General features: G+C 36.8%; 1 protein-coding gene across 2 annotated transcripts in view; it reads right to left on the bottom strand.

Moving 5' to 3' along the window:
• Window positions 1–131: 131 nt before the first annotated feature.
• DHX9 (DExH-box helicase 9) overlaps window positions 132–23,601 on the bottom strand; it is a 62,102-nt gene continuing 38,632 nt past the window's right edge. For both annotated transcript variants that reach the window (XM_059937594.1, XM_059937601.1), the window contains 16 exons: window positions 20,344–20,485; window positions 19,818–19,900; window positions 15,670–15,826; window positions 13,474–13,574; window positions 11,609–11,822; window positions 11,328–11,422; window positions 10,955–11,028; window positions 9,594–9,746; window positions 7,349–7,509; window positions 6,414–6,525; window positions 5,662–5,823; window positions 5,421–5,548; window positions 3,368–3,597; window positions 3,076–3,191; window positions 2,141–2,341; window positions 132–1,000 (listed from right to left, as the gene is read on the bottom strand). In XM_059937594.1, coding sequence (XP_059793577.1) covers window positions 691–1,000; window positions 2,141–2,341; window positions 3,076–3,191; window positions 3,368–3,597; window positions 5,421–5,548; window positions 5,662–5,823; window positions 6,414–6,525; window positions 7,349–7,509; window positions 9,594–9,746; window positions 10,955–11,028; window positions 11,328–11,422; window positions 11,609–11,822; window positions 13,474–13,574; window positions 15,670–15,826; window positions 19,818–19,900; window positions 20,344–20,485 — 2,439 coding nt within the window. In that variant the 3' untranslated portion in view covers window positions 132–690. The remainder of the gene's footprint in view (window positions 1,001–2,140; window positions 2,342–3,075; window positions 3,192–3,367; window positions 3,598–5,420; window positions 5,549–5,661; window positions 5,824–6,413; window positions 6,526–7,348; window positions 7,510–9,593; window positions 9,747–10,954; window positions 11,029–11,327; window positions 11,423–11,608; window positions 11,823–13,473; window positions 13,575–15,669; window positions 15,827–19,817; window positions 19,901–20,343; window positions 20,486–23,601) is intronic.

Raw genomic sequence — 23,601 nt, 5'->3', positions numbered from 1 at the left:
ATTAATTTTTAATTTTGATTAAAATTTTAAAATAATTTTTACACTGGAAACTAACTTAAGAAAAGAGAACGCTGACCTTGGTCTTAGATTTTTCACAGACAAAGCTTGGGAAAAAGTAAAAACGTTCAGCCTTAGGTCAAAAGTTTTATTCAGATACAGAGGCCCATGTCAATTGTGTACTGGCCAGTATTTACTGCAAGAATAACAACTGCAGTTCAAGGCTATTTATTCTAACTACTGTAAGTAATAACATCAATTGGTATACTTGTGAAACAAAGTACAGTTTTTCCTCTAATGTTTAAAACTAACAGATGTAATTAAGTGCCATTGTAAAATTTTTCTAATGTGTAAGATCAACAATTAACTACATAGCCGGTATTCAATGTAATACTTTATTTCTATTGTATTAAACTAAAATCAAGAAAATATCAAGTTAATTTTAAAGGCAAATCTTTACTCCTTAAAGAAAAAATACAAACTGTAGTACTTTTATAATAGAGCATGATATTTTACATAATATAAACAAAATCACTAATATACCTAATATGTTTAGTTTCCTTAAACTACAACAAACCACAGAATGGGTGGAATGGGTTTACTTACTGGCAGCACATAAACAGCTAGGGAAAAGGGGTAGCATGCATTTCTTTTTTTTACCTGTCTATGCACAGGCACTGACATAAGCAAGCTTTAATAGCCACCACCTCCTCTTCCTTGTCCAAAGTAGCCACTCCCATAGCCCCCTCTGCCACCTCCTCGCTGGAATCCCCCAGATCCTCTGTAGCCTCCTCCACTAGACCCTCTGTAGTCACCTCCATAGCCACCTCGGGAACCCCCTCTGTAGCCTCCCCAGTAGGAGCTGGAGCCACCACCATAGCCACTGCCACCGTAGCTTCCACTACCCCCATAGCCTCCACCACCATAACTTGAACCTCCCCTTCTATATCCACTTCCATTGTCATATCGAGCCATCTTGGGAGGACGTGGACCATCTCCATACCTAGCAAAAGCACAAAACCACCACTTTAGCAAAGCATCCTTAGTACTTCTCAACTAGTCACAAAATATAAACATTTAGTCACATTCGAAAATTTACTGCATAAAGGGAATGAAGCCAAATGCACAAATACTGAATACATCATAGATAGATTAAATATTAAAATGAGTTAATATCAGAAAAGCACTTAACACAGTGTGGCACACCCTAAGTACTATGTTTCATTAGTTTAAAGAAGTAGTTAACTCAGTTATAGGCAAAATGGGAAGCCAGAATCCATAAAGCACACAGCACTTCTGTACATTAAGATAACAGTTTATAACCAAATGCAGTAAGCGAATCTTGATGGGGAGATTAAAGAATATTTTTGAGTGACTAAAAAAAATTTTAATAATTGTATATTAGTGTTATTGTAACACATTTTTGGGGTGTGAACTAGTATTGTTTATGCTATGTTCTCAAAAGATACATGAAGCATACTGATGTAAAGTGCAACTTAATCACCACAAACGATTAAGCAAAAGAAGTGTGTAATATTTATATGAAAGCAAGTATCACAAAATGCTGACAGTCAGTGAAACCTAAGAGACTATATGGGAGTTCACTGTTCTGCATTTTCTGCAGGCATCAAGTATTTCCAAAGAAAAAGCTGTGGGCAAAGAAACTTTTTGAAGGTGAAAAAAACTGAAGCAGATAAAACATTTTAAGAGTTAAGAGGAACTACATACTTCTTTACTTTTAGATACCCATGTTCCTGTACTTCCCTAAGATAAACCCAGATGCTTTTCACCTAAGAACGAACTTAGCACCTCATCATTTTTTCTTTGGAGACGGCAAGGCAGTACTGTGGGAAGAGGACTGTCTGGGGTCTCTCACTTTCCTGTCATGTGACCTATCCTGGACTCTATATGTACTTTTAAGATCCCTTTCTATCTCTAGCACGCACTGGTGTAACAGATCATTAACACAAAAGTAACACCCTTTTTTCTGAGTGTGCTAACCAGAACTAGACTTCATATTCAGCATTTGTCTAGAACTGTAACTTAAATAACAAGGCCTCTATTAACTAACTGTGGAAATTTTAGGCCAGTATAAGATTACTGTACTCTGCTTAGTTCAAAGAGAAGTTACTGTGGTACTCACCGTGTACTGCCAATCATAAGGTTGATGCCAGCAGCTGAGGGCCTAGAGATTTGGCGGATTGTGTTTAGCATATGTTCATTAACGGGGTCCAACTGGCTGATGATATCAGGCTGCTGGGTTACTTCAACAACCAGAGCCTCCATGGCTGCCCGGAGAGCAGTGATACAGGCAGCAGCTTCATGCGATATTTGCAGTCTGATCCTAAAATAGAGAAAAATGACTAAAAATGAGAGGTGGTACACACAGAAAAAGACCATTATCTTTCAATTTCACACATGGCAAGTGACGGGACAAATTTAACTTCTTTCCAAGTACCAACACTTTCAACTAATGTAATGGCCCCAGAATTAGGCAAACACAGGTAGGAAGAATAATCATCTAAGGCAACTTCTTGAAATTCACTGCTAGCTATTGGCAGGAGTTGTGAACCACAAAGTCTATCGAGCAAAATACTCTTAACAATACAGATCACTCAGCCTCCAACAAAAGAATGAAATAAGACACTAAGATTGTTAGTTTTGCAAGTTTTCAAGAATATGACTGAGCCTACTAACCATTCGTTAAATTCTATCAATTTCTGCCAAGTGCTTACTATCCACTCACCACTAGTCTCTAAGTACTATAAAGTATACAGAAAAAAGAGGTGCCCAAGCTCCAATTAGACTCTAATTCCTTAGTGTAGTATTCATGGTAGTGGATGCGGCTCCAATGCCTAATGCATCTGCTTCTGCTGGTATAGTCAATTTAAGACTTTACTACCAACTATGAACCATACTCCTAAGATATACTACTCGCCAAGAAAAGACAGTGTTATAAAGCATCTCATTTGTGCCATCAAATTTTGCCATGTTTCACAAATTAAGTTAGATTAGCAGCTGAATCCCATTACATTTCAATTTAAGAATTCAGTTGAGTTCACATATGAAAATCCATACCAGTCATCTACAAGCACAATCTGTCCATCAGATTGGACTTTCTTGGAGGCAAAGAGAAGCAGCTGCAAGGGGGTGACTAAGGTCATGCCTTTAGCAGAGATGGCCCGGGTTCGAATCTGAAGACAGAGAAAGAGGCAAGAAGAAATAGTTGACATTCCAACTGTCAATCAACTACCACATAATGATAATGAACTATGCTTTGAAAATTAAAACTCATGTTCCCACTGCACATTAATAAGTAAAGATAATTTGGATTTTAAATGTAAACTTTTCTAAACTAATCTTTTCTTACCTTTTCACCAAAAACAAAGAAGGGAGATGGGTACTTCATGTCTTGGCTGCTAAAAGGACAATTAACAGATGACTTGTGGATAAGCGCATTACGCCCTTCAGTGGTGAGAATCTTTCTCTTTTCCTTATGATAGCACACATTGGGGTACACGCCAAAGGCCAGGAGAGAGATAACAACATCCAGATTATTGTCTGGTCCAGTGTTAGTAAACACTTGTGTCAATAAACACTCTGTTAAGAGGAAGATTTAAAAAAAAAAAAAAATCAGGTATCTGGTTAATCCTCACATTGCATGAAAAGTATTTACCAGAATTAGATGACAATTAGAAGAATTAACTCCTCCTCCACCCTCCTTTTTCAAATAACCTGTCTAACTTCCTCTCTTCTCAGAACTCTTGCACTCAGATTAAGTGCAAGGAGAAATTCTGCTGAGTAGCCACAATAAGAAAATCAAAATGTCTATATTCCCATACAGACTCAACAAAATATAAGCTTGGAGTAAGTATTTTAAAAAATCGCCCAATAACCATCTACTCTCAGTATAAGAGCTAGACTGATATGACCACAGTGTTCCATATGCTGTTTTTAAAAAGCTGTTCCTTCTACAGAAGATGGAATGACAACTTAAGAGGAACCCACTAGAAGGTGGCGGATGTCTTCACCCAAACTATGCCTTAGGCACATGGAAAGTAATGATGGTAAGAGAGCGGATATACTTTGTTCTAAAAAACCTGAATCCTAGTCTTATAAACTTCCTAATTGAGTCTGGACACGTAACTTAAGCTTCTGTGTCAGTTTCCTCATCTATAAAATGGGGTAGTAATATGTGTATCTCAGGACTGTTGTGAAGAATCTATCACACAAAAATGTTTTTCTCTTTTCCTTTGATTTTGATTAAAAAGCTACGAATTGGGAAATCCCTGGTGACGCAGCAGTTAAGAATCCGCCTGCCAATGCAGGGGACATGGGTTCGAGCCCTGATCCGGGAAGATCGCACATGCCACGGAGCAACTAAACCCATGCGCCACAACTACTGAGCCTGAGCTCTAGAGCCTGCGAGCCACAACTACTGAAGCCTGTGCGCCTAGAGCCTGTGCTCCGCAACAAGAGAAGCCACCGCAATGAGAAGCCCACACGCTGCAAAGAAGAGTAGCCCCCACTCGCCACAGCTAGAGAAAGCCTGCGTGCAGCAATGAAGACCCAAAACAGCCAAAATAAATAAATTAAAAAAAAATAAAAATAAAAATTTAGTCAGTTTACAACAGAAGAGAATTACTTTAGTTATCTAGATACTGCCCAACTACCTTCTGTCTCTCAACTAAACAGCTCTTTCTGGTTATGTGTTCCAATTTTCAATGTTTCAGGAAATAACTCTGTCTCTTAATCTAATTGGAGAAAAGTACAATAGTTCAAATTCACACAAGAAATGAACAGCTGGATTACTATTCCTATATCAGATATCAAAGTCCTCTGTAATTGTCCACTAAAACCTTATTTAAAGCCAATTAAAATTTAACATGGTAGAGTTTACTTTATATCTAAAACTGAACAGATGGGCAAATTAATAAATCACTTCACAAACCACTACTTGAGGTATTTCAACAAACTGTTCATTCAAAAGATGCTAAAAGCTAGACCTGTGTTCTTCACAAGTGGATGGATTTAAAAAATCCTCCCATCTAAAAGAGTGGGTATGTGTATAACTGATTCACTCTGCTGTACAGCAGAAACTAACACAACATTGTAAATCACCTATACTCCAATAAAAATTAGTAAAAACAAAAAGTCCTCCCAAAGTAGCACAATTCTCAAAAGGTCTATTAATCATCTCTGTACTAAATTACAATTTGAACATTATAACATTTTGCATCCTGTAAAAGACTGAATTAATGTGAAAAACTGATTATCACCGGAGTTCAAAGAACTAAGAAATAGCCAGGAACACAGAAAAAGCAAAGGGTCTAATGTTTGAAGCTAAAATATACTGCACTGTCAATGTGCATGTATTACATTAAGGTTACTTCAGATATGTCTTAAGAATGTGAGAATCTTACCTTCTGGAAATCCAGAATTAATCAGAATCTCTTTGAGCTGAACTTTGGCTTCCCAGGTCATTCTAAGTGTAGCCATATTGAGTCTTTTGTGCTCACAAAAACGTATCTCTGCTTCTTCTCCACCCATTCTAAAACAAATAGGTTGTTAAGAGTCATTCCCAAAGCCTAAAGAACTAGATACAGATTACAAACTAGAGACAGTTCACCAGAATCTTATAACTCTCCTCTTTCAAGCCCATACCTAGCATCATCCCAAGCTTGGAATACTGATAAAAGGGCCACATGATCAGAAAATCTGTTTCCAGCAAAATTTCGATGGATATAACCCAGTCGCTTTCCTTCACTGATGAAAGGCTCCGGAAAGCAGGTGGCAGCAGAGATGGTACAAACAGCATCTCCCACACTGAAACAGAAAGGAAAATTCAGTCTAGATCACATTCTTGTTCCAGCAACTTGGGCAGTACTGTCAACTGTGGGTCAGTCTTTATTGGCTATGATATTGTTTTAATAGCACTGAAACTGGTTGAACATAAAAAATTTTACAGCTGCTCTCCAGAGGCAAAAAGGGGAAAAAAAAAAGAGTTCTGATATTAATGGAAGCATATTTACCATAAACTGACCAAGTATTATATTTTTCCTTTCCCATTCTCCCTCATCTTACAAAATCTCTTAATCTTCAAAACCTTCTAATAACATATACCTGTTTTCCTAATCTTTCTCTTTCAAGGAAAACTACTTAACCTACTTAACTGCACTTCTCTTTTGAGAAGTCTGTGCTCTTTCCCCCAGAAAGTTGGGCCCAGGTGTCCATCCACTGGAACTGTTTGTTCTTCTCATTTCACACTTTTCTCAGTATCTAAAGTATGCCACTTCTCTACTGAAGAATATTTAGTTTTTTCTTCTATTCGAGCCCATCCTGTTTTTATTGGGAGGGGGATAAAATTCTAAAACTGTTTTACCATTTAACTATCAGCAATAAAACAAAGCACTTACTAGAAAATACACCCCATTATCATCATTTTGCCAAGACGAGGCTCAATGGGGAGTTTAGCCAGGATTCGTCCCAGAGGAGTCAACTCATCATTGGTATCTAATGCATCAAGCTCTGTGGGGAGATATTTCTTTGTTAGCAGAAACAGTAATGAACACCCCTTTAACCTAGGCAAAGATGAAACATTTGTTTATAGATTAAGGTTCAGATACTGCACTTTAGTTTTCCTCATCTGTCAAGCCAACTGCCAGCACCATGCCCATAGCCAACAATTCTCTTCACTCAAAAACAGAACAAAACCAAATTCTAGAGCACCTAACATGAAGAAGGTACTAGAATTAGGCCCTGTAGGCTGTAAAGCTGAGTACAGTCCATGAGAAGTCTATAAATACAGTAATAACTGTAACAGCAGCATAAACAGCTACATGCTCTAACAAGTCTGACAGCATCCGTTGATAATTTCTAGAAAGAAATGAAATCTGGAGAATAAAAGTCTGAAGTTCACACAGCAGGTGAGCGCGAGATTCAAAATTCAAATTCAGATCCCCCTGGACTCCAACGCCCTTATTTTTTTCCACTATACTACACTGCCTCTGTAAATGTGATAAGAAAATGCAAATAGATGTTCTATGAAATGTACATGAAACACTGTGGGTATCATGAATAATTCACGTTCCGATCGTTAACCACTGGTTAAGAGAGAACGTGTGCCTTTTCTCCATTTTTTCCCCAATAAGACTCACATCATCCCTTTCTTACCTTACGTTGCTCATTTTATACACTGACCACACTAAGTATATTAAGCAACACTGGAAGTTTTGTTGTCACAGCCCTGTGGACTAGATCCTCTTCTTGACTCATTTGTTAAGTGTTACTTGCTAGGACAAGACAGATGGTACAACTAGCATGTGTTAGGCAGGTCTGTATTTGTAGGTACCTCTAAGTGTGTGCTCTGCTTCAATCACAGCATCCAAAGGCGGAGGTTCAATTGCCTTGGCCAGGAATTGGCCAATTCCTCCCAGACGCAGAAGTTTTATGCTCAAAGCAATTTCATGCAATGGTGTTCGGAACATCTCTGGGGTCATGTGGGTTTCGAGTCTAAGAGAAAATAAGCATAAAATAACCATCTTCTCTTGTGTACACACACGTTTATTTAACAAAAAACGTCGCAGAGAGACAATCAGGAATATATAGAGCTGCCCTTCCCTCATCCTTTTACAATTACAAAAGAACGTTTTATATTTACTACAAAGACTCTCTGGACAAGACCTTCTTAAGTGGTTGAGTAGTGGCTTACGACTTTACCCTTATAGCTTGAAGCCATTTTCAGCTGAGTGAAGGAGGATGAAAAATTATCCCAAATCTCTAATGTTATTACCCCCACCCATGGCTTCTTCAGGTCTGGCTGCTGACAAACATGGGTTAAAAATGGTAGCAAGACCTTCTGTGGGAGATGCAGGCTAACACTAATATTTCCCTGCCACCTCTTCCCCCACTTCCTGGTCTGTATAAATTTAGTGCCACTGGACAGGATCTTACAGATTATCTAACCCTTTAAAATTTTAGTAATAAAAACTATTAATATAAATCAATATTAACAATAATAATAATAGCTAACATTTACTGAGAGTTTACTACGTGCCAAGTATTGTTCTCAGTATTTTCCATTACTGACTCATTTAATTCGCAAACAAATCCTATGGGATTAGTATTGCATTGCCTTCTTTTTTCAACTGAGGAAAGAGACACAGAAAGGTTAAGTAACTTAATCTCATTTTGTAGAATGGGGAAATAAAGGCCTAAAGAGTGTAAATATTTAAGATTATGTGATACATTAGGCACAAATAGTATTCAAATCCAGGTCTCTACATTTCCAATTCAGGCTTATTCTATATAAACTACTTATAATGAAGATTCATAGGAACCATTTAGAGGTGAATTACAACACTGCTGGTAAGACCTAGATCAGCTTTAATCAGGTTTACATAGATGCATATAGCATATCTATTCCTCATCCTACAGAGAAAAGAACAAAAATCCCTTACAGATCTATTCATGCTGTTAATTAATTAAGAGCTGGTTTTACTCTAAAATGTTAGAGTATAGTACTTGTTTATTCAGGTCAAGGGACAAGCCAACCTTTAAAAAGAACTAAGTGTCTTCCAAATGTTGCAGCCAGTCTCCTGCATTAACTTCTGATGCTCAAATAAACCAACATTTGTAATTACTAGGGAGCCATATGTTATCAGTATAAAAGCAAATCAAAGCTTTGACCTTTCTTCAGTGTGCTATATACATCTGGTCACCTAAATTAGTCTGTCCCACAATCCTTCATTGTGGTACACACACACACAAACACACCTCCTAACTCTACCTTTATTATCAACTGGTTAAAGCTAATGTACACCACACTGATTTCCAGAAACATACAACTAAATACATATAACTTAAGTCTGTAATTCAGAGAGAGAAGTATTTTTTATTTTTTAAATTGGGGGGGTGAGTGGGAGGCAAGGAATAACGACTTTATTTGGAAAGCTAGCAATCTGAGAAGATGGTGAGCTAGCACCCCAGAGAAGTATTTTTTAAACCAATTGGTCTCATCCACAAACATTCTCCAAAAGGATCTGTGGTATAAACGGAAACGGACAAGGTATGAACAGACTTGGATTTCAGTCCTGGAGAAGTCAGCTAAGCTTCTTAAGCTTTGGCTTCCTTACCTAAATAATGCCCTCTGTTTCTCAGGCACATAAGGAGGATCATATGACAGAGGTGATGTGCTAATGGGGGTGGGGGGTGGGGAGGGTATCTATAAATATAAAAGTATTGTTATTTTAACGTTATTTTTCAGAAAAGTTAACCATTCCATAAATATCCGTAATCCCAAAGTGATAAAGATGTGTGGTATGGAAAACATATGTTATGCTTTTAAAAGATTATTAGTAAATAGTTAATCGGTATCAAACATGCCATCATTGATAATTTCTGATTTCATCCTTACCACAATCTCACTATCTAAGCTAAGTTTCCTCCAATTAACTGGAAGCACTTATGTTCTGAGTTCATTAAGTTTATGTCAGGGCAGAGAGGTGTGGGGAGGGGTGTGTGTGTGTGTGTGTGTGTGTGTGTGTAAAAGGCTAAAAAAAACCCAGCTTCATTCTTTACTCAAGAATTGGTCTTACCTCTCAAAACGAGCTCGGCTACAGAGGTGAAAGCAGAATCCAGGCCGTACGCGGCCAGCTCGTCCTTTCCGCTGCTCGAGGTTTGTTTTGGATGCCCAGACTGTAGCGTAATTGGTCATATTGTTGTGAGCAGTGAACAGCTTCACTTTTTGCCTGAATAGGAAAGAGTGGTTAATTCTAAAACTCACGTGTACTATCAATACATAACTGTTACATTTCCACTAAGTGGCAGACGCTTTCCAGTCATGCCTACTTGCGATGTCTGTTTGTAAACAGCACCGATAAGAATTTGACTGTGCACTCTTTAGGCTGCCAACCTGCTAGGAGGCAATATAATATACATGTGCCACTTGCCAGATGGATGATCTTGGCCAAGTTACTAATCTTTCTGTGCCTCATTTTCCTCATCTGAAAATGAGTATAATACTATCACCTACCTTGTAGTGTTTTTATTTATAAACATTATGTGAATTAATGAACGTATAGCACTTAAACAGGATCTGGCACGTGCAGGTAAGTGAGTGATAATTATTCAAAGCCAACTCTATTCCGAAGTTTAGTTTAACTTTCAGGCAATCTATGATCTAAAGGCTATGTGCTAAGCTGGAACATGTGGCACTTCTGAAGACCTCACCAAGTGGTGTTGGCATGGTCCTCTTGAACCCCTAAGCAACCTCAGAATTTGTCAATGTTACACATAGGCAGCTGGCACTAAATGACTGGGACTGGCACAAAAGAGGGGCATGCTATTCACCATTCCCTAAAGTGGGCATTGGCAAATCTTCTTCAATTGCCAGAAAAGGCTTAGGGACTACACAGAGAAGACATGGGGCCCAAACTGGCTAGACAGAACAAAGTTTCGACGTTTCTGTCCTCTCTGTGTATCAATTAGCGTGTAATTACTTTACCTATACACAATGCCTCCCTGTGTATTTCTCAGGGTATCTCATACCAAATATGAAGTCTTAATTCTTAAGTAGTGTCCTACAAATAGGACACTTGTCATGAGCTAAATATTGGACATCTTTATACACCAAAGAGCATGCCATTGTATGGCAGTGGTCAATGGAAACACCCAACGGGAAATGAGCAGAACACCAGCAGACAAGAATAAGTGGGAAGCAGTCAGTAGTGTTAAGCTTCGTCACTTTCTACCATAACTGATATGATGATCAACACCAAGAATCAATAATTACACTATAACTCAGTACATACAGATGCAGCACAGTAATTCTGATGGTAAGAGACCACAAGAGTTTTAAAAATAAGGTGTTTTTGATTCTGTTAATTGATTCTAGACACTACATGGAGTATTCTAAAGATTTACTGTATTCAAGGCAATGGGTTCCTTGGGAACTTACTTGCAGGAGTCAATGACATAAACAACATCATTTATGGTAATGCTTGTCTCAGCAATATTTGTGGACAAAATAACCTGTGAAGAAATGGTATTAAGAAAAATTACACTTCAGAAAATATTCTCCTATTACGTACTTAAAAGGAATGATCTGCTTATGTAACAAATGACAACAGAATTACAGAAATCTTCAAATAAATCACTCATTCACTGACTGGATAATTGAAAAACCTACTAAGCTCATGAAGAAAGGACCCCTTTTTTCTTCTTCAATTCAGATGGATTACAATTTTTTTGGATAGCTCTTTGAAGGTCTGTAATAGTTGTCTAATATCTTCGTTAATTCCAACCCCGTAACTGTAATGTTTACTACTTACCTTGGTTACTCCACCTGGTACTGGATCAAATACTTTGCGTTGTTCCTCTCGAGGAATCTGAGAATGCAGAGGTAGAATCTGATACCTATGGCTTCCTATAAAAATATGGAAAAGTTAAGGTCTAAAAATAGGAGTCGAGTTTAAAACTTTTCTACATTATGCATACTTTTAATCAAAAATTGATACAACACTAAATTTTATTTTCATATATTGGCTAGGGTGCAAGCAAAATCATTCATTTTTCACTCTCAAATAGTTGAGAATTCAAAAAAGACTCATACCAAAATGTGGATTCATTTCCAAATGCTTCTGCATAGTATAAATCAAATTCCAGCCAGGCAGAAAAACCAACACAGCTCCAGGAACATTAAGGGTCTCGATGTACTTAAGTAGAGCCTCGATGAGTTCAAAAGGAGTTTCTTTCTCATTCAGTTGAGCCATGCTCATCTTTGTTTCTGGACCATATTCATCACCACAGATCAGGTTGCAATTTGCCTGCAAAAAACAGGGAGACATATTTTGGACTGTCTCAATTAGTACAGCTCATGAGTTAAGTCTCCTACATTTGTTCTTAACGTTCACATGACACCTAATATCCTTATTGATTCTAGCTGATTAGTCGTATCTGGCATATAGAAGAAATTTAATTTTCAAAAACGTAAAACCACTGCACGTTGACATACTGAATTTTTCTACTGAACAATACTTCCCATAGGATGTGACTAAAATTCAAGCACAAACGTTTAAATTTGACTCTAAAACTTCTAACGGCTCCTTCTACAAAGCTTATTTCTCTCTTATGACTATAAACTCTTGATTTTTCAAAAATATTTTCCTTACTGATTAATAAACTGCTCCTATGATCCTCTCTTTGTATCAATTATCATATAATTATATATACACAATGTCTTCCTGTGTAATTCCCAGGCTCACTCATACCGGAAGACAGGGTATTTGACCACCTTCATCTACATCTGAAATAATCCAAAAAGTCTGCCTGAGAACCAATGATAAACCAAACCTTCAGTAATGAGAAATGAAGTTGTTACAATTGATTTTTTCCCCCCAATAAACTTTGTAATTCATCGGATTTGAGGATATAATTCATAATATAATTCATTTATATCCTCAAATCTGATTAAAAATACCCAATCCTAGGTTATGTTTATCATATTCTGCATTGCTGGCTGCCTTGTAACATTCATTCTGTTCATGTTTCCAGATTCAAGATGCATTTTTAAATATCACTGGTCCAACTCTGAAGCACTACGAAATAAGTGTCACTTTTCTTTCCTGTTTCTTAGGAAATCCCTCATCATCCCCCACTTCAATACTCTCTCCATTTGCTAATGTCATTACCATACAGTCTCTGTAACCTAGGACTGTAGCTGCTGTTGCTTAAACTTTATTGTACGTATGGGTCACCTGGAGATCTTGTTAAAGTGTGGATTCTGATTTAGGAGATGTGGGGTGGGGCACAAGATTCCACCTCTCTACCAGTTTCCCAGGTGTTGTGGCTCATGGAAAACACTCTGAGCAGCAAGGCCTTACAAAATGGGAGTTATTAAATATCTTACTCCTTCCTCTTTTTTTTTATAAATTAGATTTTTTTTTTTTGAAGAGCTCCTGACTTATTTATTTATTTAATTTTTTGGGGCTGTGTTGGGTCTTCGTTTCTGTGCGAGGGCTTTCTCTAGTTGCGGCGAGCGGGGGCCACTCTTCATCACGGTGCGCAGGCCTCTCACTATCGCGGCCTCTCTTGTTGCGGAGCACAGGCTCCAGACGCGCAGGCTCAGTAGTTGTGGCTCACGGGCCTAGTTGCTCCGTGGAATGTTCCCAGACCAGGGCTCGAACCCATGTCTCCTGCATTGGCAGGCAGATTCCCAACCACTGCGCCACCAGGGAAGCCCCTTCCTCTTTTTTTTTAACCTTTATGCCAGAGATGATTTAACTCATGGTATGAAAAGCGCTTTTCACTGAACATCGAATTCTTTGGAGTGAAATATATCAATTAATTCAAAGATAGACATTACAGTCAATTTTTAGAAGTTTTTTGTAATGCTAACTTATTGCATGTTTTTACTGAAATCATTCCCTGCGATAACAATTTTGCCCACAATGAAAATTCTTCACGAAACTCACTTACATCATCGTCTTCACCACTATCATCATCCTTATCCTTCTTCTTCTTGTCCTTCGGTGGAGGAACAAAGTGGGTCATCTGAATACAGTCTTCCAAAAAATATTCTGCCAGGACAACCCAGTCAGGTAAGTACTATCAACTTGCAGAATGGAGCAGTCTTTAAAACTCATTTTCTAACTCATAATTCAAAACTACCTTCATACCCTTCAATCTGATTCTTCACAACTGCCAAGAAACTTCAGTGTCAATAACCTCTTTTTCCAATCAAACTCAGTGTTTCCATCTCTTGGACCTTGGAGGAGGGTGAGGTATCTCTTATACATGTTCCCACAGAGCCAGTCAGGGTCCGCTATATACAATATTCAATCAAACATTTATGGAATGCATATTGTGCTCTATGCTGTATACTCCCACAGTGTGGGTGTTATATATGGAGAGAAATTACTATCAATACAATAATATACCATAGTCCATCCTTCCTCTATTAGGATGTACAGATAAAAATGGGTTCCTTTTAGTTATTACCCTTAAAAAAGGACTTCAATGCGAAGGTTGGAACATCTACTGATCAATTATGCTCCTGAGGTTCTTTGAAGTGTTCCAGAAGTTTCAGAAGTATCTCATAATCTAAACACTTCCCCTCTATACCCTTAGAGCCCCAAAGTACCATTCTCATCTCATTATATCAAAGGTACACACTATCAACATGACTCATCACTGATGATATTAAACTTGATCAACCTGAGGTAGTGTTTGCCAAGTTAACTCCATTGTAAAGTGACTCTTTTCCCCCTTTCCATACTCTACTCTTTGGAAGCAAGTCATTAAGCACAGCACACTAAAGGGGTTAAGCATCACTTTTCTGAGGTAAGAGAGAGTATCTACATAATTTTTTTCTAGTTCTTCCATATGACAGCTTTGTCTTTATTACCCACTTATTTATTCAACCACCATATAAATTCATGGGTATCTGTTTTATACTTCAGGTTATAATCCAATACTATGTTTTCTATTTTTTTGTTCCAACTATTCCATTTTTGGCCACTGAGAGCTTTCATGTTGACTCCTATGTCCCTTTGTCCCCTTCACTGTTTTTTTTTTTTTTTTTTAAAGCACTTCCTTACTTTCTGTCACTACAAGATGTTTCAGGCTCATCTTGTATATTCCCTGCCTCAGCTTCAGAATCAGTCATTTCTTCAAGGGCGTCTGGTTCCTTTAACTGGAGAATGGTATTGGAAACATGATCTGGGTGTTGGGCATGATCCTTGCTACTGGGATGTCATTACTTCTAGGCCCGCTCAGCAGACAGAGCTAGGAAATATATCTATGTATGCAAATCCATGGATCCATACACATGTATATTTAGTTTTGTATCTATCCATTTCTATCTAAACACGAGCTCAACTGTAATCCAGTACCACAGGGTTCATTCAAGCCTTCCCTCATACTTACCTGTAACCTCCCACTCCAGCAGTAAACCTGGTTCCCACTGTCTGTCATCCATTTATTTTTTTCAATGCCAGTATGCATGCAAAGCAGTTGCAGGATTATTAACCTGTACCCTCGTGAGATATGAGTGCACTGACTTTTATTTCAGAGCTACCCTCAACTTCTGAATTTCAAGTTAGCATCCTGATGTAGCCATTCATTTCATATGTACACTGAAAAACTTTTAGCTTATTTTCATGCCCTCAATTAGACTGTGCTGTAATTAATTTTTAAAACCAAGCTATTAGATGACTATTCTAGAAAATGGTGATGACAAAATCTTCTAAATAAACTCTTAACAATCAGAAATATTTGACCTTGAAACACTCACCTTAATCTCATTTCAAAATCTGCCTGCTTTGGCTCTAGGAAAGATTGATTCTCTAGTTAATTTGACCCTGGCTGCTTAAACTTTTAACAGTATTTCCCATGAACATCTATAGGCATATTAATTAACACTTGACTGTAAAATCTTAAAAGTTAACTTTAGCTGTAAGGACAGGAAATTTACTGGATATGCAAACTCCTCAAGTTGTAAATGAAACTCACTACTGCTTGACTAAAACCCCAAGAATGCTATGATGCATTTGATACCCTGATTTGGATTTTATTTTACATATCCTTTAAACTATTACTCCAATCTCTAGGATTAAGAAAATCCACACACTACAAAAAATGTTCACCCTCCCATCCCACCCCCACGATATTCACCTTGAACTGGGTAAGTCCTCCCATAAACTTCAATGATTGGGCAACTGAAGAAATATTCACAGAACATGCTCGTATCAATAGTAGCAGACATGAGGACGATGCGAACTTCAGGATATGCCTGAACGACATCACGCAACACTACCAAAAGGAAGTCAGTCTATTAAAACACAAACACAAATGGAAAAATAAATGCATTGAAAAGTCCTTGCTCACAAGGTACAGCTAAAAGATTTCTTGTGTTAATAAGCCACAAGATATCAGTGAAATTCAGTTTCTTGGGCAGCTTGTAGAAGTAAGATGAAGGATTACAGTGGGATACGGTAACAGTATTTTTAAGAACAGTTGTAGCCTACTCGTTGTGGGAATTAGAAATGAGCGCTACTAGGGTAGGGGAAGGGAAGAGAAAAAAAAAACATTAACGAGAGGAAATTTTCAGTGAAATTTATATTTTCAGTTGCACAAACTACTAGAGAAAAGGGGAAAGCCATGATGAGCCAATAATCAGTTTTCCAATCACCTGTAAAGTGAATCTTACAAATGCTGAAAAGGCTATATTTAGTCCATTCAAACAAAATAACGGTAGAGACATTTATTATTTAATAATGTAAAGTTTCCATCAACCCACCAAACAACAACATGAAAGCTAGAACTCTGATAAATCTTTTCTCTGGCTATGGGGTCTTCAAGTCCATCACTCTGCCTCCCCAAATAGAGAAATCCACCATCCTGAATCTTTTATTAGTCCTTTTCATATACCTTTCCTCTGATCTATATGCGTATCTAACTAGACACACATACATATGTATGCATGCATACATATATTTTAAAATTTACCTATTCTTAACTTTATGAGAAGGTATGATATTTTATGTAATCTTTGGGGATTTCCTTTTTCACATCCTATAGCACTGCTAAGACTCACCCACGTGTGAATCACCAGAGTTATTCTTTCTGATGACTATTTAAATATCCCAATGTGTGTATGTACCCATTAATTCACCAGTAGACTTCTGGTGGTAACTACTGCAGGTATCTGGGTTGTTTCCGGTATTTTACTCTTCCAAACATTTGCTACTCTGAACATCCTAGTTCATGTCTCCTACGGTACATATGCAAGTTTCTGTGGGTAAGTGTAGGTATGGAACTGCACTCATAGGATGTGTAAATGTTGAACTTTTGCAGATAATGCTCAACTATTTTCCTAAGGCATTCCACCAGCTCATAAACCACTATGAGCAATGGATAAGAGATCCTGCTGATATTTATATTCTCCAATACTTGGCATCATCACTTAAAATTCTATTAATCAAATGGATATAAAGTAGACGTACCTTATTATGGTCTTGGTGTGTACTTTCCTATTCACCAATGAGACTGAACACCCCATCATGTGTACTAGCCAAATATAATTGCTCTTTTGTAAAATGCCTATTTGTATTTTTCCTTGTTTTTCTACTGAGTCATCTGTACTTTGCTTACTGATTTGTAGGAGGTGTTTGTATTTTCTATACTAATCCTTTGTTGGCTATATTGGCATCTTCTAGCTTGTGGTTTTCCTGAAAGTATCTTTTGAATGAATACATGCTCTTAATCTTAATAGAGATGAATACCTCAAGTCTTTTGTTTCATGGTTAATGCATTTCATGTTCTAAGAAATTCTTCCAGAAGGCCTAGAACTATGTTGCCCAATATAGTTGTGGCTACTGAGCACATAAAATGTGCCTGGTCTAAACTCAGATGTGCTCTAAGTGTAAAATACACAGACAGATTTTGAAGACTTAATATGAAAAAAAAAAAAAACGTAAAAAACGTTGATATATTTTTTATATTGACTACATGATGAAAATATTTTAGATATACCGAGTTAATTTTACCTGTTTCTTTTCACCTTTTAAAATATGATGCTAGAAATTTAAAAACTGCATGTGTAGGCCACATTATATTTCTACTGGATAGTGCTGTCTAGATGTCTACTTATATATTCTACTCAAGAGTTTTAAAACTGCTTTGGCATTTAAGTCCTTATCTATCTGGAGTTGATTTCTGTATCTGGTTATAAGGTAAGGATCCAAGTTCAAGTATTTCCTTATGGATGACCAATTGTTTCCAGCTCCATTTACTGAATAGTACATTCTCTTTCCACTGATCTGACACGCCATCTATCACTCACTCTATTATACCGAAGCTGCACGCAACACACAATCTGTTCCTACACTCTGTATTACTGTTGGTCAAACTGTCATCTCATGTACTATACTGTCTAATTATTATAGGTTCAAATTAAGTCCTGAGATCTGTAAAGCAAGACCCTTCATTCTGCTCTTCTACAGGAGTCCTTGTTATTTTTGGCCATAAATCTTCCCTATAGGTTTTTATAATCAGCCTATTAACAAAACCTACTAGGAATGGATTAGAATTGCATTCAGATGTGGATCAACTTCAGGCAATCTGACATCTATATTATATCAGCCGTGAACACAATCTGGTCTTTTTTAGTGTTTTGTAATGAAGTTTTATTTTTCCTGTATAGGTTCTGCATGTCTTTTTGTTGGACTTAGTCTTAGGTGTTTGACATTCTGACTAGTGCAATGGTGGTGTTTGACATTCTGACTAGTGCAGTGGTATCTTTAGTTGTTTTCTAGCTGTTTGTAATGTACACAATGCAACAGACTTTTGTATATTAACTTTTTTTCCAGCCATACTGCTAAATGTTTCTTTCTTTTGGCTGTGCGGCATGTGGGATCCTTATTCCCCGACCAGGGATTGAACCCGCGCCCCCTGCAGTGGAAGTGCACAGTCCCAATCACTGGACTGCCATGGAAGTCCCCTATTCTATTTTTCTAATAATTGGTCTTTTAAGTTCTCTTGGGTTTTCCCCGTAATGTGACGTTTAGATAAGGTTCATCTGAAAGAGAACATATGTTTCTGCAAAGGTGTTTTTCCATTTTTACTGTGAATAATACATTAATATAGACCTGACAATCTTTCAAGAAAAGTTGACCAAAGCCACTTATTTTGGGGGAAAATAGTAATGATGACCTATGATGTTTCTAGTGTGACCTGGAATAATTTAAACTCTAAGAACATTGGTATGTTACCATGCTAGTAAAGAAAATACTGAAACATTTATTTTGATTAAGTTAATTGGGGGGGGGGGGAACATTAGTTTTCAAAAGATTCTGAATGACAAAAGCAGCAAAAATTTTATCCTATGGAATAGATTTGATTTAAAAAGGTCATCTGAAAGACCATACAAACTTTCTTACTTGCTTTAGCTCAACCATAAAGATCAAAATTTTGCTAAAACTAAGTATGATGAACAACAACGGCTATGGAATTATTTTCTAAAGAGGAGGAGCTCCAACGAATGTTTTAAGTAACATGAGCTTGGAAACAGTTTGAATGACATCCTGTCCACCCACTAATACCTTTGTTTGGATATGTAAAACAGTGCCATAAAAACAAGTCACTGATTTATGGTTTCAATCTTTGAATTATACAATTGTATAATAAGTTAATTCTATACAAGTTTTGCCAAGGACCAAAAGAGGATAGGGTGTGAAAAGAATTCTAGTTTTTTCTTAATTCTGGCATGATTATCATTAACGTTGGAAAAGACTAAAGCTGCAAACATCCGAAAACACACCATTAACTATATTAAATTTAAAATTGTGGAAATTCCCTGGCTGTCCAGTGGTTAGGACTCGGCGCTTTCACTGCCATGGGCCCGGGTGTGATCCCTGGTCAGGGAACTAAAATCCTGCAAACCAGGCGGCGGGAGGAAAACAATGTAAAATTTATCACAGATAAATTTTCAATTCAAAGAAAAACTGATTATTAAAATTCCATCAGCTATTCAGTGATAAATCATTAGTTCAGTTGCTGAATTATGCTAACTTAATGATCACTGCAATTATACTTACTTTACAATAAGAGGTCTTTTAGAACTCTGTGCTTTAACAAAGGAAAAAAAAGGGTTTAATGGCTTTGCTAAAAAAGGTGTCCAATATCTTAGTGACTGAAGTTCATAATTTTGATAGAAGTTGTATGCTATGGGAAAATGGAAATAAAATAAAGACATTCTACTTCATTTCTCTTTATTCAGAATTTTAGCACTGGTACCTTACCATCACTCTCAAGTTACTTACATTTATGTCTCTTTCATGTATTTCATCTACAATTACATGACTGATTCCTCGAATGCCTGCTTCTAATTTTCTTAGGAGTACACCTTGAAAAGAAAATCAGAGTAAACACTGGCGATGAGTTTCTATGTTAAAGTAGGGAGGTAAAGAAAAGTGCAAAGAAACCAATTTCTAGACAATCAACTATGCTTCAACTACTATAACCCCAGCGTTTTAGGAAAGAAATCATCACTGGTATATTTAAATTATTAAAGAAGTGATCATGTAGTCTATAACACATTTGTCTAATGAAAACATTTTTAACAGTTCCAGCAACCTAAGCTGATTTCATTTGCTCTGCACTACAACAGCCAGCAGGTACATAACACTCTCCATGAAGAAAAAAACTGCCAAAAGTTCTATTTAAACAAGAATTCTGAAACTGGGTTCTTGATTTATCATTTCCAGTCACTCTGTGCTATTATCAAGTTTTCTTCACAAACAAAACGTAAACCCCAAGTGAAAGGCCAAAATAAAACAGATTACTGACCCACAGTACAAAACATTATACTGGCATGAGGGCGGGGAAGTACAGACTCAAATCGAACACTATAGCCACAACTTTTTCCAGGCTCTTCTCCTCTCTCATATGCAACTCGCTCTGCCACAGAAACTGCACTGATTCTCCTGGGCTGAGACAAAAAAAAAAAAAAAAAAAGTGATTTAAAAGCTACAAAATTAGTTACACTTGTTTATTAGGGTTATTAAATGACTGTAGTAAATCTGACCCATTGCCAGCTCAGTAATCAACAGAAACAATAATAGTAGTGATAACATTTAGGAAGCTCCAAAGTTTATTAAAAAAACAAAAAAATTACCACTTAATTCTATGGTAGACAGTTAAAAATGCTGTTTTTCACTTTGTATATAAAGTGATTCCAAGGTTTTTATAGAAAATAAAATTTCTTCAACATTGGCCCTAACTCTTAATGGCATCAAGTGATTTTCCAGTAGGGAAGCAGACAGATCACACGTGGACAGCTTGTTCTTGTAACTTCCTACACAGCACAGGCACACGTTTAAAGAACTATTTAACTGAGATGTACGGGTTATTAGGAAGGTGAACAACCTCTTTTGCCGTATCTACGATTCATTCACTTATTAACTCATAAAGTAAGCAGTCATAGCATATCTGTATTGATATCAGGTGCCACAAGAGGTGCTAGAGATAAAAAAACAAAACACAACACCTCAATGGAATCACTCCTGGTTTTGATGAGCTTATGTAGCTGGGAAAACTGAGTGTATATTACCTTTTCCAGCAATACACATGCTGTTAGCAATAAATATGCTGAACCCTAAGGACAATTATGGGTTAAAATTTTAAGTGTTGGACCTTAACTTTTATGAAAACTTCCAAAGTGTCCCCTGTCTTCTAAGTACACAAAACAGCATTTACTTGGTGGATACCATGGCTATTATGATATCCTGAATGTACAGCTATGGGGGTACATGCAGATTTAGACTAAATGCTTCCAGGTTGCCTTGTATTTGACTTTGTCAAAAAGTTCCTGATGATAGATTGTACTTTAGTTCCTAGACTGAGAAAGTTTTTTCCGAGTTCCATATTTAGTTAAGTACCTATATGATTATACCCCAGGTTATATGACATGACCATTTAGGAAATCAGAGGCTAATACAATCTTAAAAAACAAAAACCAACCAAACAAAAAAAACCCCAAACCAAAAAACCAGTAGCTTCACTAGAGCTATCAACATCCTTTGAATTAATATAAAACACGATTTATTAATTTCTATATCCCCTAACACAAGAGTCCTTTATGCTATGTGGCTAGTAACACATATAGGTGAAGTGTACAATCACCTAGTTCATATTTATCCTGTCCAGCAAGGTAAGGGATTAAAAGATGCCATCTTGAACATACTGTACCTTTTCCTGAGCTTATATTCTTTCTGGTTTATATGCCTTGTTTCGCTGAACAATGCTAGCTTTTAATGACCACTGCTGACCAGTTCTCTGTACCTCACTAACTCTGAATAAAAGTGTTACATGAAGGACTGAGTTATGCATTTGTCCATAAAGAGAAGAGTTCTGCTATATACTTATGTCAGGGAATGTGAAGATGATATTCCACTAAAGGTATAAAATATAAAGTTTTTTGGGCATTTTCAAGAAGTTCTTTGCATTCTACAAAGAACAGGTAAATGCTCAACACTATTATCGCTTTTCTCTCCTTTTGTCTTTCCTACAGTTTTCAACATTTCTACTAAATAGCTGGCTTCTAGAAAAACTTCAACTCAATTAGGATATTTGACTCTTCTGAGGTGTATTTCTATGCTACTGGATACTCAAGGATTGCTTTTACCAGCTTGAGGCTACTTTCAGGTCAATCACCTTTGTAGTCTCCAGCCTTTTAAAGTGAATATGGACAGGAGATGGCATATTCCGTAAGCAGCACTTACTGTAGTTCTTAACAGTACAGCCCTCACCTCCCAAGCCATCCATGACAGAGGCTGTTACAAATTAACACAAGAAGTGCTAAAACAACCATCTTCAGAAGCCCTACTGGCCAAATTTCCTTGAGTAAAAGCAGAAAACATCAATATCAAGATGACTATTCAAACAGCAAAGAAACAAATGACCCTACAATCTCCTTTCCATGTTTTGTATGCTTCTCTAACTTATCGCCTTCCTATTTCAACAGCCCTGACTTCAAAACAAACATTTAAAATACATATTAAAAAGAGAAGTGCTTCTTTTATTCGTAACTGATCCAACTGGAAATCAGTATGATTTTTCCTGAGGGGAGTATGGCAAAATGCATAAAACTTAAAATATGCATACCCTTCGACCCAACAATTCCATGTCTAGGAATTTATTCCAATGAAATAATCCAATGAGAGTATAAAATGTATGTACAAGTATATTCATCCCAGCATACATAAATACCAAAATATTAGAAACAATCTTAAAGTATCTCCACCATTTAAGAATAAAATAAACGTATATGCATAAAATGGAAAATTATGAAGTCATTAGAAAATGATTCCGTTGCTTTAATAGCAGGTGTGCTGTTACATAAAGGGGACAGGTTAGGATGGTGTACATACGGTATATGTACATGAAGTCTGAAAGGATAAAGGCCAAAAGTAAAAATGATTACTTCCGGATGGTGGGATTCTGTGTGGGCTTTGGTTTCTTTTAAAATTTACTTTATTTTCTAATTTTTTTCCCAATGGGTATATAATACTTTTAGAGTCAGAAAAAAGCAACTAAAAATAAAATCTTATTCTCAGTATAATTCTTAGCTCATTATAAATATCCACAGGATAGGCATTTTGTGTGGGAGAACAATGCTTAATGTAAAAGACTATTAATGTTTAAACATTTCTCAGACTGCATGCTACCTGATAACCTATAAATAGGTTGCTCTATTTATGCCCTGAATAATTTCTCTCTTTTCCCTTGGATATTCAATAACTGTTTTACATACTGCCCTACAATGAATACATACAAAGCAAGGTCCACCTTCTTTCTACACCCGCAGAACTACCTCTCCACATATGGTTTAACTTATCCTCTCTTACATATTCTATAGTATACAGAAATATTCTATGTTCTATAAATAAAGATTCAAGACTACAGAGACCCCACAGAACAATCATAATTAACATCTGTGTAACAATAGTAAAAACCATGACTGCATGTACTATTTTATTTGTGCTTCAGAATAACAGTGAGATTTTTTTTTTTCCATTCTAACAGATGAAAACACAAGTTCACAAG

Source organism: Balaenoptera ricei, chromosome 1, assembly GCF_028023285.1.
Source record: "Balaenoptera ricei isolate mBalRic1 chromosome 1, mBalRic1.hap2, whole genome shotgun sequence".
Lineage (NCBI taxonomy): Eukaryota > Metazoa > Chordata > Mammalia > Artiodactyla > Balaenopteridae > Balaenoptera > Balaenoptera ricei.
Note: the sequence above shows the minus strand (reverse complement) of the source record. Positions and strands in the feature narration are given on the sequence as shown.